Source organism: Scylla paramamosain, chromosome 20 (genome assembly GCF_035594125.1).
Source record: "Scylla paramamosain isolate STU-SP2022 chromosome 20, ASM3559412v1, whole genome shotgun sequence".
NCBI classification, from domain to species: Eukaryota; Metazoa; Arthropoda; class Malacostraca; order Decapoda; family Portunidae; genus Scylla; species Scylla paramamosain.
In genome coordinates this window covers 23116765-23131494 of record NC_087170.1, presented here as the reverse complement: position 1 = coordinate 23131494, position 14730 = coordinate 23116765, and the positions used below count along the sequence as shown (strand labels likewise).

Here is a 14730-nt window from a genome sequence, read left to right as displayed (position 1 = left end):
CAGTTAGTCAGTCAGTCAGTCAATCAGTCATTTCATTAACCAGTTGTGTTTCCTCCTATCTTTTACTTTCTTCCTCCTTTACTCACTCTTTCTTCACCACTTATCCTTATCCTCAGCTTTTCGCCCTTACAGACACACCAAGCCCCCATCAAGCCCCCATACTATGTCCCATCACGTTCCACCTCGTCCCCTCACGCTCCTTCACTCACCTCTTTGCCGCCCTCCGCACGTTGGTTGGCCTCCGTTCTCTCAAACCAGATGTGTGTAGAGGACTTTGAGAGGGCGCTCATGAACACCCCTAAGATCCCTCCTGATTTCTGCCCCACCTGCGGGAAAACGGATATGAAGAGGAGGAGGAGGAAGAGGTGGAGGCAAGGAAGAAAGAAAAAGAGGATTGCGAAGGATAAGAAAACAGTATTATAGCTTTATGTCCTTGCTTGGCTGTTTGGGGAGTGATTATAACTAAGGAGGAGGAGGAGGAGGTGGTAGTGGTGGTGAAAAAAAGCGAGCGAAAAATAGAAGGAAGAGGAGACTGAAGTGAGGGAGAAGACGGAGGAAGAAGAGGAAGGAGAAATGGTGGTCTTCGTAATCGTAGCGGTTACGGTGCAGGAGAAAGAGGAAAGATAAAAAGAGGATAAGAACAAAAAAGGAAAGGGGACAGAGATGTTGTTTTGAGTACACCTGAAGAATAATTGCAGTACATGTGTTTCTTATTCCATTCATCATGTTCATCGCCATTTTCACATGCATTTTTAATTGTCGTATGAAAGTTAGGCCCGCCTCTGCTTTCTCACCACAACTACGTATTTTCAGACGCCACAGAGACGATCACCTGGATTCTCAAGAGTATTTCTCCTGCTAGTAGCATAGAAACCTTGGTAATCTGTCTCTTGAACCATAAAAAACAACCTTTAAAAACCATGCCACTTCTACTACGAAAAGCCTTTTAAATATAGTGGCGCTGCACAGAAGTGTTTCAGAATATGGTCCTTACTCGCGACACGACAAGTTTCATGCATGCAGGTATTCCATGCACACCTCGCCGCCGCAGCCCTGTATGCACCACGCACACCTCTCCACCAGACCCTGGTAAGAGCACGCCATCGTCTGTCACGCGCCAAGACTACCTCACTTGCGTCTGCCTTGCCTTGCCTTGCCTTGCCTTGCCTTCCCTTCCTCTTGCCCTAATCCTCCCTCCCCCCACGCTTTACTCCCCTGCCTCTGCTTCCCTACAGCCACACCAACGCCACACCACCGCCACACCTCCGACACACTCCAGCATTGTCTCCCCCCACACTCCGCCACGCCGCTGCATTCAAGTTGCTTTATTTTTACCGCGGGAAGAGAGAGAGAGAGAGAGAGAGAGAGAGAGAGAGAGAGAGAGAGAGAGAGAGAGAGAGAGAGAGAGAGAAGTGGTAGGTAAAGATCACTTCCCTGTGCCTCCTGCCTTCACCTGTACCCCTCGCACGTGTATTCTTTACTAGTTTTCTTACATAAACTATTCATCCACACCTGCACCGCTCGCTTGTGTCAATATGAAATTTGATGTAGCGCAACAGCTTTGTTCTCACTCCCCCTCTGATCTCACCCCCATTCCGGTCTCTTTTCCACGGTTTTTCTTTACTCCAACTTCTCCCTCGTACCTCTCACTTATGTCACTAGCACTAACCATATCGTAGCACTGGTCAGTCGCCAGCACCATGCAGTCAATGGGGGACGTGTGGTTAGCGACAGCGATGCCATGGGTAGGTCTGTTCTCGGGGTTGTGGAACCTGACGGGGAGAGAGAAAGTTGTGAAACTGATGGGAGTTGGGGAGGGAAGTGAGGTAAGTGGTGAGGTTTGAATCATATATCAGGGTACATATTTGTGTTTATGCTTAATTTACCTCCTGGTTTAGAGTTAAGGGAAGAAGAGGAGAGGTGAAGTTGTGAAGTTGATAGGGAGGTAGTTAGGGAGAGAGAGAAAGTGGGAAAGAAGTTTTAATCAGATATGTAGGATAAATATTTGTGTTTATACTTAATTTACGTTCTGAGTGTTGGTTACGTATTTAAAGTTTACCTTGCATGTTGCTTAAAGTTTTATGGCATTCGTAATGATATCGCGGTAAGGAATGCATGACCCGAGAAGTGCTGGTCTGGGACACCTCAGGACTGCCTTGGTGGTGTGTGTTTGTGTGTGCGCGCGCTTTATGACACTAGAGGAAGATGGCGAACACCCGCACCACCTCATGTAATTATCGCCACCATTAAGGACTGAGATATGTACTTGATTTAAAGCACCTTCACACCTTCAACACACAAGAACTCACCTGTGCATTTAACCCGCCCACCTCACCTGGCTACCACGGAGATTGACCCCGCCACGAAGTCGAAGCACCACGTTACCACCTTTGCATTGAGGCGTCGCTTGAACTCGCTCTCTGGCAGCAGACCGACTGCAATGCAGCAGACCACTAAGTTAGCCAGACTGATAACCGTTACGAGGAGCCGCATGGGGAAGAGGAACAGGTAGCGGATGACCACGCCCACCACCCAGAACACCGTCAGGGAGCGACTCAGGCGGAGGTATCGCTTATGCTTCGTCCTGCGTGTGTGTGAAAGGAAGAGTAGTATTAGTTTTTGTATAAGATCGTGGCTTGGGGAAGTTAAGTGTTTGTCTTGTGCTTGTGTGTGGATGTAAGTGAAATGTGGGGTTTTTTCCAGGTTCGTGGGATGGAAAGATTGCGTTTTGTCTTGTGCTTGTGTGTGAATGTCATTGAAATTGTGGCCTTTTTCAAAGTTACTGAGATGGATAGATAGCAACGGGGCTACCTCGCATAACACGCAGGGAAAAAAAAAAAAAATTCTATCTCATGACTTAGAAAAAGTCCACAATTTCACTTACATTCACACACATACACAAGATAACACGTAATCTTTCCATGTCACGTCCGTAAACAAGTCCAAGACATCTCTCTTCACCACCACTCGCGTACCTGGAGAGCATGTTCCAGGTGCGCAGCTCAGCCGAGGTGAAGCTCTTGGTGACGCAGTCTGACAACCACGGCCCGCATGCCCGCCGCCAGGTACGGCAGAGGATCCTGGAACTTAAAGGAGCCATCTGGAGATCCTGGTTCGGCTTTTGGGGACTCGGGGTCGATCACCACTCTGGGGGGCAGCAGGGAGTGGATGCAGTGAGATAACATAAGAAAATAAAGGAAGCTGCAAGAAGCCATCAGCTCTACACGTGGCAGTCCCTGTATGGAAACACCTGTATGAACCACACTATCACCATTTGATTTTCTAGACGAGGGACAGAAATCAAATTAACAAAGATCAGAAAAAAAAAAAGCATTAGGTGGAGAGACTCGTAACTTAAACTACACAATCACGGATGCACTGATAAGACCACCACTCGCTTACTGGGCGCCTCACCTGTCACTGTCCTTGGCCTCGTGCACTTCATCGCTATCCCTGCGCGCCTCTCCCTCCTCCTCCAGGGGCGTCTCGTCACCCAGCTTGGCGGCAGCGAAGGTAAACACACTGTCAAGGACCTGAACGTATTTCCTCCTGAGTCTAAGTCTGCCTCCCACCGTGGCGACCAGCAGGAGGCAGACGAACACGACACGCTGGCCCCAGATGATGTAGGGCAGCAGCGCCTCCCACACGCCGTAAGACAGCAGTAACGACTCATAGCTGGAGCGCAGGATACCAATGCCCCACGCCATGACGCGACGCCTCTTCGCTAGTAGGGGAACAATGTTAATTACTGTGAGGAATGCGGTGATTGTTCCTGGTCTGTGTGTGTGTGTGTTGCTATCGAGCGAGTGGCAACTTCTCTTCTCGTCGGCTTCATGTTATCTCTCTCGTATCATATCCTTACTGTGCATCCAGCTGAACCCGATCACCCTTAATTAAACCTGTATTCTGTATATAAATACCACAGGATGAAAAGAAATAAGGATTAAATTCTTGATTGACATACACGTGCACTAGACTGTGTTATCTTTAGTTGTTGCCTGGAGGTCAAGGTCGGCCAAACGCCAACTCTTGACAGGAGAAAATGTGTAGCTTATCTTATACAGGGACTGCCACGTGTTGGCCTGATGACTCCTTGCAGCTTCCCTTATTTTTCAATGTTCAGAAAATATAATGAATTGATATGAGGCGTTCACTGATTATGACAACACAAGCTACACACTTCTGACTTTCATAAAACTAGATTGCCTTGTAGAGCACAATAAGACTAGATATACTAAAATGTCTGAACTACGATCACTCCTTTAGCTGTGACTGATGCCTTTTGAAATGGTACTCAGAGCTTGCACAAGACAATGCTGTTAAGTTGAGGAGAAACCATAGCGGCCAAGGGCACGTGAGCACCTGTAGATCGAACTTGCAACAAGACACACTAGTTATTACTCTAATCAATCCTTTCAGTGCTAGAGGCAGTGTTCAAGCTTTATAAAATCACCTCTTAATCGTCAGAAAAGTCTGTAGAGATGTAATAGTGATGAATGAGTAAATAGAGATGATGTTTAACGCCTGTAGTGTGACAGAAATCTTTAACTTGCAATGGTAACGAGTAAAAACAAGAAAATCGATGCTGGGAAAGTCAGACACAACACATCACTGGAATCATAGCGTAAGTAAAGATAGAAATATAATATTGATGAATGAGTAACTGCAGGTGACTTTTAACGCTTTTAATACGACAAATATCATCTTAAACTTGTAATGCTAACCAGAATAATGCGTCGGGATGCTGGAAAGGTTAAACCTCAAACACATCACAAGTATCAGGGCAAGTAAAGTTTCCTCAACCTTGATCGTCTCGCTAGTGTTCCTTCACCCTGATCAGGACCAGCTTATCACGTCACTAATAGAAGCTGGAACATTAAGTTACCTGTGTCAGTGGAAGGATGTATAAAGAGAATGTGAGGCGACGCGAGAGAAGGTGTTGGAATATGATGTTGTGGGTGACTGGTGTTGTGGGAGGGTGGAAGGCGCGGTGTTTGGTAATGGTGCCTCCTTTATCTTGTGTCTCCTCTTGAGTGTGAGATAAAGAAAAGGGATAAGCTTACCACCATTCTACTTACTCTTAAAGGTCGAGTACTGTGAATATCTCCGTCTGTTTGCATAACTATTTGTTCATCTGTCTTTTCGTTTCATTAAGATTATGCCTCCTCTACTAAGGTTCTATAGCGTGTGTGTGTGTGTTTGGATGGGTATTTTAAACATCACATCGACGTCACGAAAGGATGAGTGAGTCGGATATCCATCATGACGCTATGCTCGCTACCAGTGTCTGTAAATTGTAGCCAAGGTTACCCTAAATTTACTTTTATATTTGAAGCTCAGTGAGTGTCCTCCTTGACCACCGTGTACTCATCGCGTTTTGTGGTCCCTTCGCTTCTATCTATTTTCTTGGCGTGTCTTTGTGATCCTTCCCTCACTGAATGCCGCGACGCCTATTAAACCTTACTATCCAGGCTATTATGGAGCGGGCAGGTCTTTTAGTCATCGCTTCCTTCAGACAGTAATGTGGGCCCTTGTTTCCGTTTTCCCTATATTAAGTTTTCCCCATCTTCCATTACTAGATGTATTTATTTATTTATGTATATTAACACTTTCCTTGCTTTTTCTATTCATACGTACACCAGACATCCTGTCCTGTCCTTGTTTATACTTCCCATACCTTTCCCTGTCTTGTCTATACATGCTAGACCCTCCCAAGCCAATGCATTCACGCCCTACACACCCTTTCCCGTTCATGTATTCACCTCTCCTCCTTCCCCATTCTTGCATACATTTCCTGCATCCTTTCTCATCTCGTACCTGCACCCACACACCCTTCCCACTTCGTTTACAACCATCTTCTATCGTTCTGTTGCCCATTTCACACCACACCACTCCCCATCACCCACAGGTACTCTTCCCCATCACATATATCTTCTTTCCCCATCCAGTGCAGACAATCAACACCTCACCATCCCCATACGTAATACTCCCCATCCTTCCACACCCATGTATTTCTTCCACCCTATCCTAGGCAAACACACCCATCCACCCACACCCACATATTTCGCTTCCCTACCCATGCATGCACTCCACGCCCATCCCCTTCCCTCTCCCCTTCCTCCCCCAACCCACACAGCCCGTTCATAACGCCAACGTCACCAAACTTGAAATACCAAGACAGGAGGAAGTGGGGGAGGTTCAGTTAATATTTTATTGTAAAGGAAAGACCGAGACATTTTTATTATGCAGGAGGAAGGAGACAGCTGGGCGCGCGGCACCAGGGGGGAATGGATGGCTGTTGCTTGGTTGTTGTATGTCGCTGGTAAAGACCTTACTAACTCTCTTAACTGGAATACTGCAGGGCCGTCTCTTAGTTGTACTCAGCAGGGGTGAAGAGAGATCTGGATTGAGAGGCTGTGAAATGTTGTGCTGTGATGGTTTGATATTGACAGGTAGCAATTTGAAGTGAGTACAGAAGATTGTAAGTCTTTTTATATTTGTTGGAATGGACTGGAATAGACGGACAGCTGGTAGATATGAGTAGAGAAGAGTGCAGGATGTTTTTTTTATTTTTTTTTATTAACTTGTATGGCCTGGAATAGACAGACAGCTGACAGAAATGAGTGGGGAAAAAAAGATAACGGAAGGTTTACATATAATAGTGGAATCATAGATGCAGATAATGATGAATATGATGATGGCGATAATGACAATGATGAGGGAAAGCATTCATATATTTTTTTTTTCATGCCGCTCGTACCAGGTGAAATGCTTCGAAAAAAAAAAAAAATCCCAGGTATTTTCAGTCATTGCGATGTGGATCTCCTTAGCAATCGACCCTCTCTCCACCTTCCGTTTTATGATGCTTGCCTCGACCTCCCCCGGGATGGATATTTTTTTCTAGCTGACCTTCACAACTCATTAAATGCTTGTGTGGTTTGGGAGTCATCTCAAAATAAAGAAAAACGTTTTAAAATCTGTTTTCTAAGATCTGTCAGCAAGAGAGAGAGAGAGAGAGAGAGAGAGAGAGAGAGAGAGAGAGAGAGAGAGAGAGAGAGAGAGAGAGAGAGAGAGAGAGAGAGAGAGAGAGAGAGAGAGAGAGAGAGAGAGAGAGAGAGAGAGAGAGAGATTCTTCCTTCTCGTCTTTCTTTCGTGACTTTGCCTTCCTTTTCCTTCCTGCAGCCTTCCTCCAACACTGCTTCTTTAATTTCTTTCAACCACACTGCAACTGGGAGTGAAGGGATGATGAGTGAGCGAGAGACTGACGTGGGAGAGAGGAAGGGAGGAAGGGAGGGAGGAAGCAGTGAGCGACGCGGGGAGGAATGTGTGACTGATGAGGGAGGGAAGAAAGAAGGAAGAGGAAGAAAGAGAAGATGAAAAAAGAGAGGTTCTGAAAAGTAAATATGGGAATGAAATAAATTAAATGTTAAGATGTAGTATTGATAGACCTGATAAAGTTTGGATGTTGCTTGCGTCTCTCTCTCTCTCTCTCTCTCTCTCTCTCTCTCTCTCTCTCTCTCTCTCTCTCTCTCTCTCTCTCTCTCTCTCTCTCTCTCTCTCTCTCTCTCTCTCTCTCTCTCTCTCTCTCTCTCTCTCTCTCTCTCCATGACGGCCCTGCCAATATGTCTGTCGGGTGAGATCTCTCTCTCTCTCTCTCCATGACGGCCCTGCCAATATGTCTGTCGGGTGAGAAAAAGAATGGTTTGAGCTCTACCGCTTCTCTTGCTCATCATTTTTCTCTTCATTCTTTCTCCTCCTCCTCCTCTTCCTCTTCCTCTTCTTCCTCCTTCTCTTCTTCCTCCTGTCACAAAATGTCTCCTTTATTCACAAATTTGATGAACTTTCAAAGCCTTTTCTGTAATGTTTTGTTATTATTTGCAACGTTCAGCTGTTTCTCACCACACTCATTTTCCCTCGCCTCTCTTTTCTTTCTTTTTTTTTGTCATTATTTCTGTCTTCGTTATTATTTTCATTGTGGTGGTTATCGGCATATTCCTTATCGTTAGTTCATTTTTTCCTCTTGTTGTTGTTGTTGTTGATAGATATTAATCAGTCAAGTACCAAAATTATTATTCTTGTTATTGTTCTTTCTCCTCCTCCTCCTCCTCCTTCTCCTCCTTTCGCTTCCTTCCCACATTTTTTTGTCCAGTCATCACGTAAACGCGCTAATTACTCTTTACCCGCGTCTTTTATCTTATTTAATTATACCTCCTTACCTTCCCTCCTTCCCTGCCTCTCTCCCTCTCTCCCCTCTCTCCCCTCTCTCCCTCTCCCTCTCTCCCTCTCTGCCTCTTTCCTTTATTGCTTCCCTCCTTCCCTCTCTCCTTTCCCTTCTTTCCTCCTTCTTTCCCTCACTCCTCCCTTCCCTCCTTCCCTCCTTTCCTCCTTCTCTCCATATGGGATCCGGTCTTCCCTCTGGAACAATTAATCAGTCTGACAAACACTTCCGAAAAATCTGTGTAGTCTGAGCAAGAAGAGGAGGAGGAGGAGGAGGAGGAGGAGGAGGAGGAGGAGGGGGAGAAGGAGGAGGAAGAGGGGGAGGGGGGACAGATATTGGAGGGGTAATAGAAATAAACAGGGAATTTTAATCTTGGTGGAAAAATATAATGAAAAAAAAAATGCGGAAAATAAGAACTGAAGTGAAAAGGAAGAATACGAAGGAATAGAGGAGATATGAAAAAGGAGGAGGAGGAGGAGGAGGAGGAGGAGGAGGAGGAGGAGGAGGACAATGCTCAGATGGTGGAGGCCGAACCAGCTGCCTCGTGAGATGTTTTTCCACCTGAAATTAATGGTTCTCTCTCTCTCTCTCTCTCTCTCTCTCTCTCTCTCTCTCTCTCTCTCTCTCTCTCTCTCTCTCTCTCTCTCTCTCTCTCTCTCTCTCTCTCTCTCTCTCTCTCTCTCTCTCTCTCTCTCTCTCTCTCTCTCTCTCTCTCTCTCTCTCTCTCTCTCTCTCTCTCTCTCTCTCTCTCTCTCTCTCTCTCTCTCTCTCTGTGTGTGTGTGTGTGTGTTATTAAGGTACTGAAGGATAGAGATAGTGGTTGTGCTTCACTTTTGGTAGGATTAGAGGCGCGGGTTTGTAGAGTTTCACATTTCAGAGAGCGTGTTATCCTCATCCGGCATCATTCATGCACGTATTTAAGTATTTAGCGTGAAATGCATCCACGTGTTTGCTGTGTACCCCTCAGTGAGTGAGTCCCTTGGCTAAATTATGTTGGTTTATGTTTGTTGCACGCTAGTCCTCGTGTGTTACTTTTTACTATTATTGAGGGAATATATAGTGTACTCTGTTTCCCCTGTCTCTGGTAACGTAATTAAGGCTTGAATAAAATGATTATATACTCTCTTTCCCCTGGCTTTGGTAACGTAATGTGTACTAGGAACGTAATTACGGAAGGAATATATTATGTTCTCTCATCTCCCTGGCTCTGGTACCGTAATTTCACTAGGAGAAGACAAGCGATGTGGTGATGATAGAGATTAGCATTCATCCGTGTTTTATTGTACTTTATCCACACACAAGCGCACCGTCAATGAGAACTAGGGCTATCATTACATCAGCCCGTATTTCTAAATGTCTCGGCGTCTCAGGTCGGTACGTTTAACAGGATGTATATAGTGCAAGTTACTGGAGTTTGCAAGGATAATTTTTATGATGCTAGTGGTAGTTTAAACAAGGATTCTCACTCATCAGTTAATAAAAAAAAGCCATGAGAACCCAGCTAATCATCTTTGTGGACTATGAAAACAGTGGTGATGAGAGAAGAGAGCTTAAAAACACAGGTAATTCTCTTACGGCCGTTTTGATATCACAGGTCACCACTGATAAAACCCTTCGCTGTATCCGGTGAAGCATACATGTAGAGCAATGAAGCATGTCACATCATGTACCGGAATAAATATGGTTTAACTTACCAAATGAGATAGGAATTATGTAAATATCCCTCTGTTGAGTAACACATAACCTAGCCTTAAAATAACATTTTCTACAATACGGAACTTTTAAGAAAACGTAACATTTAATTGAGTAACCAAACTATACTGGCCTCTCGTATTATCCTACTCCACAAAGCTCCTGTTAGCACACTTTGGTTGTGTAGAATCAGGTGCAGGCGACACAGAACAGATATGTGAGTGATTTACTTTGTCATTTCGCTTCCTTCACCACAAACAGACGCAGACGTGACTGGCGACCTGCAGAGCGGTGGTCGGTGCGCCTTACAAGACCACTAGGGAGCGTTACACTCAGTATACCAGTAATGGAGATCCTGCACGGAGGTTGGGGACTTGGTGACGGTGAGGTGAGTGTTGTATTTCATCCAGCACTTAGTGGGCAGATCTGGTGAAGAGGAGTAGAGGTTAGAGAGCACAGCGTTTCATAATACGGCTTATAATTCGTCAAACATGGTACAACTTTTCCCAACACGTGAACGGCTTTCCAATGCTTACAGTCTGGATCAGTGGGGCCGATGCAGATCATACCAATGCAGTTGAAGTCAGGACACTGGACCATCGCCGCCTTGTAATCCATCTGGTTGTTTGCAAAATCGTCTATGTCATATCCTCCGAACTCTGTGTTATAGCGAAGCACCAAGCGGCAGTCTGGCAACGATAAGGTAGAGCTTGGTGTTAATACGAGTTAGGACGTGCGAGAGTGGAAGGCAGTGAGTGACGTACAATGTAAGGGAGGAATATGATGTACAGAAGTGTGGTGAGTAATGATGGAGTGAATATTGAATGGTGAAGGAAGGGAAAGGTGATATATAAAGGGAAGGAAGTATTGATACTGCTCGTATAGGTCAGAATAGAGGTTATGAAGGGAAGTGAATGAACAAATGAAGTGAGTAGATTGACTGAGGATTGGAAGGGCTCATATTAATAATAGTAGGAGGAATGAAGATAAATACACACAAAAAAAAATTAGAGATGGAGGGATATGAGAGACTGAAGCATAGTACAGACAGGCAGACAGACATATACAAACCTGTCTTTCCCTCATTATGCTTCTGTGCTATCCAGGAGTGGCCGGAACAGGTGTAGCCCTTAACCTCAGGATCAGGCTTGAGGTACCCCGGCACATCGTAAGGCAGCAGAAACTTACCGTTGGGGCAGGCTGAGGCACTGCGAGGCTGGAATGGGGAGGCAGGAATACATGGTTAATGGAACTGGCTATCGTTATTATTTCTCTCTCTCTCTCTCTCTCTCTCTCTCTCTCTCTCTCTCTCTCTCTCTCTCTCTCTCTCTCTCTCTCTCTCTCTCTCTCTCTCTCTCTCTCTCTCTCTCTCTCTCTCTCTCCACTTTATGCTTTGTGAGTGTTTTCTCTCTTTGTATTATATTTTCTTTGTTCAGCCTTGTATTATACAGACCAATAAATAGACATAGTGACAAGGGATGTCACTGGGAGATTAATATTCTATACTAACACACACACACTCACACACGCACCATTAAAACACTCACATAAACCTAATGGCTCCCACACATTCATCACCTCTGTTCTTTCTTCATGCTTATGGTGTTGATTCACCTCTATCTCTGAATACCTTGCCCGTCCACCTGTCCTCTGAATAAGAAATGGTGTGTGCTTGGAAGGGCAGTTGGGGTTGGGTGGAATTGTGATGGAGTAGGATGGAGAGGCGTGAGTGGAGGACCTTACCAAGAATGGAGGATGGACCCTGTAGTAAGCCCAGCCTTGGCCATCGATCAAACTGACGTCATTGTCCAGAAAGGAGACAGTTGTAAGCAACTGACACTCCCTCTGCTGACCTGTGGCGGTGGAGGAGAGGCGCAGGTTGTATAATGTAATATGGGACGGGAAGGAAGGTAGGGCCTCCTAATGACATGACACATGGAGCTAAGGTAAATATAGCAGGTCATGAGAAATATTGTGTTGGTGCCTCGTGAATTGTCATTAAGGAGGAAAGGATAGGTGTCTGGTAGTGTGTATTGGAGGCAGGGAAGCGTGAAAGTGCTGGTGTTAGAGGCAATTTCTAAACACAGTGCTGAGCAAAGAGTTTTAGCCTGAACAGAAGAAACGAGAGACGTCATCTGGACCGGTAGGGAAGAAATAAGGAAAGAATGCTGGAGATATTCTCAAATAACAGAAATCATAAGGGAAGATGGAAGTGGAAGAATTTGATTTTTTTTTTTTTAGAATACATTTTTTTTTCAAGTGGCAGGAAGATTTTTACGTAATAGAGATTAGTTGCAGTTTTTGCTGAGCCGCATCTAGAGGGAGCAAGATGTGTTGAAGCAGACATTACATAGAAGCCTCTTGATTAATTAATGTGTGTGGAGTGTAAATTGCTCCTCTTTGTAGTAGACACCAGTTTCTATAATGCCTTCAACATTGTAAGATAAGTCACTGACATGGAAGTCACATTTCTTTCATAAAAAAAGGAAAAAAGTAATATTCTAGACTTCTCCCAGACGTGACAGTAATATCAACCTGTGCTGAGTGATGCAATCCCTTTTGATACTCCCGCAAAATTAAATCTGTAAGTAAGCTGTGTTACCCTTGATCAGTTAAATAAACAGGGAACTCTTTAGTCTGTACGTAAATGAAACGAAGTAACACTTAAGCTTTAATTAGGATATGTAACATTTTTGAGACCCAGAATTAAGACCGCATCAGAAAGAGATATCATTGTATAATTCAGAGAAACAGCCAGATTGGGGATATAAACTGAAACACTGAAGAGGTGAGACATATTGGAGAGAAGAAGAATTCGATAGAGGAGGAAATGATAACAATAGGATGTCTAGTAGGTTAATAGGTGTGTCTGGAGGCTAGTGTTTGTCAGCGATTAAATATACGTTTATTGCCGCCTGGACTTCAATCTCATTAATATCAGCACTATTTTTTCATGCAAATTTGCCATTAGTGTGTGTGTGTGTGTGTGTGTGTGTGTGTATTGCTACGTGTTCACACTGGGAGTAACGACATAATTGTGTGGAGCATGAAGAGAGGGATACGAAGAAAAAGGGAGGAATATAAGGCCAGGAATCGGATACGTGCTAACTTTCAGGCTGAGTAGTAGTAGTAGTAGTAGTAGTAGTAATAGTAGTAGTAGTAGGAGTAGCAACTGTAAAAGGATGCTTTGTTAATTCCCGATCATTTCCCTATTTAGTTTTATTACGCTTCTCCTTCTTCCTATCCCGTCTTCCTTTTCTCCCCTTCCTTCTGCTGACCGTAGTAATTGAAGGAGGCGCAGGAGGAGGCGCTGAGGCAGGACATGGCGCAGAGGGTGAGGGAGATGGTGGCGGTGGACAGGGCAGTCGTGTCAAACCTCTTGTCCTCACCTGCGTGGCAATAAATATTAGTGCGTGCCAGAACACCTGCACTATTTCCCCACTTGGATAAATCTAGTTTCTCTCTCTCTCTCTCTCTCTCTCTCTCTCTCTCTCTCTCTCTCTCTCTCTCTCTCTCTCTCTCTCTCTCTCTCTCTCTCTCTCTCTCTCTCTCTCTCTCTCTCTCTCTCTCTCTCTCTCTCTCTCAAGATTGTATATTACTTGACTAGTTGACACTTTTCTTGTGACTGAATTATTACTTTTTTTTTCTTAATTTCCCTTTTCTCCCAAACTTGTGCACGCTGGCTGAGCAAAACCACCACCTTCCCATTTGTAATACACATTGTCTTCCTGATCCATGCATGACCAGGAATGTTGTGAATATCTCAGAGGATATCGATTGCCACAGTGTTTGTAGCACCCGAGAAGTGTTCTAGCGGCTGTGTCTTCCCTGGGTCAGGGAGAGCCTGGTCAGCTTTGTGTTTGTTTGCACTTCAGTAAATAGAAGCCAGACAGGGTACAGGGTGTGGGAGGGAGGGAATAGTTATCTTGGGCAGGTGTGGCGTGCTTATGCTGGTGGCCAGGTGGCATGGCGTGACTTCAAACTTCGAACGTAAAAAAAAAAAAAAAAAAAATATATATATATATATATATATATATATATATATATATATATATATATATATATATATATATATATATATATATATATATATATATATATATATATATATTGAAAATGAATTTAAATATTTAGTGGCCTTGAAAGGCAAGTTATAGTGAGTGGCACTTTAGATTTCCAACAAACATTCTCGTTCCTTCAATTTAGCGCCATCAGTCACCGCGTTACTCTTCTCCATGCCGCGGCACACAGGCGGTCCCTCATCGCGGCATGTACTACAAGTGCATAGAGCCGTGCGTTGCCCCGATGTCTTTACCTGTGCCACTGCGTCCCGACACTTCCAGGCCTGTTTATTAATAGCCTTGCCATTAATGTCAAGCTCATTCGAAGTCATGCCGAGTTTTCTTTGTCTATCCACGGTTCGAGAAAATTGACTGACGTTACGGTAGATTTTACTTTGGCATGCTGAAGAAAAGACTGGTAGACGTGGCCTGTGGTTAAGATGTCTTTTTAGGGTGATAATGCAAGACAGAGAGAGAGAGAGAGAGAGAGAGAGAGAGAGAGAGAGAGAGAGAGAGAGAGAGAGAGAGAGAGAGAGAGAGAGAGAGAGAGAGAGAGAGAGAGAGAGAGAGAGAGAGAGAGAGAGAGAGAGAGAGAGAGAGAGAGAGAGAGAGAGAGAGAGAGAGAGAGAGAGAGAGAGAGAGAGAGAGAGAGAGAGAGAGAGAGAGAGAGAGAGAGAGAGAGAGAGAGAGAGAGAGAGAGAGAGAGAGAGAGAGAGAGAGAGAGAAATCACACTTAATAATGTCATTGTGGAGTAGCGC

The 14730-nt window shown here is 44.6% G+C and overlaps 2 protein-coding genes across 6 annotated transcripts in view; one reads left to right on the top strand and one right to left on the bottom strand.

Annotated features, from left to right (window-relative positions):
* Positions 1-5045, bottom strand: part of LOC135110139 (glycerol-3-phosphate acyltransferase 3-like) — a 10692-nt gene extending 5647 nt beyond the window's left edge. The window contains 7 exon segments of the mRNA XM_064022096.1: positions 196-326; positions 1670-1772; positions 2336-2584; positions 2976-3037; positions 3039-3147; positions 3415-3724; positions 4886-5045. Of these exon segments, the coding sequence (XP_063878166.1) occupies positions 196-326; positions 1670-1772; positions 2336-2584; positions 2976-3037; positions 3039-3147; positions 3415-3707 (947 nt within the window). The 5' untranslated portion in view covers positions 3708-3724; positions 4886-5045.
* The window catches only part of LOC135110659 (uncharacterized), a 42002-nt gene extending 28657 nt beyond the window's left edge, over positions 1-13345 (top strand). For 2 of the 5 annotated variants that reach the window (XM_064023230.1, XM_064023233.1), the window contains 2 exons: positions 10172-10298; positions 10449-13345. The gene's annotated coding sequence lies outside the window, so the exon portion shown is untranslated. Of the gene's footprint in view, positions 1-132; positions 261-813; positions 1090-10171; positions 10299-10448 lie in introns of those variants that run through there. The other 3 variants (XM_064023232.1, XM_064023231.1, XM_064023234.1) reach the window with 3 other exon arrangements.
* Positions 13346-14730: the final 1385 nt, after the last annotated feature.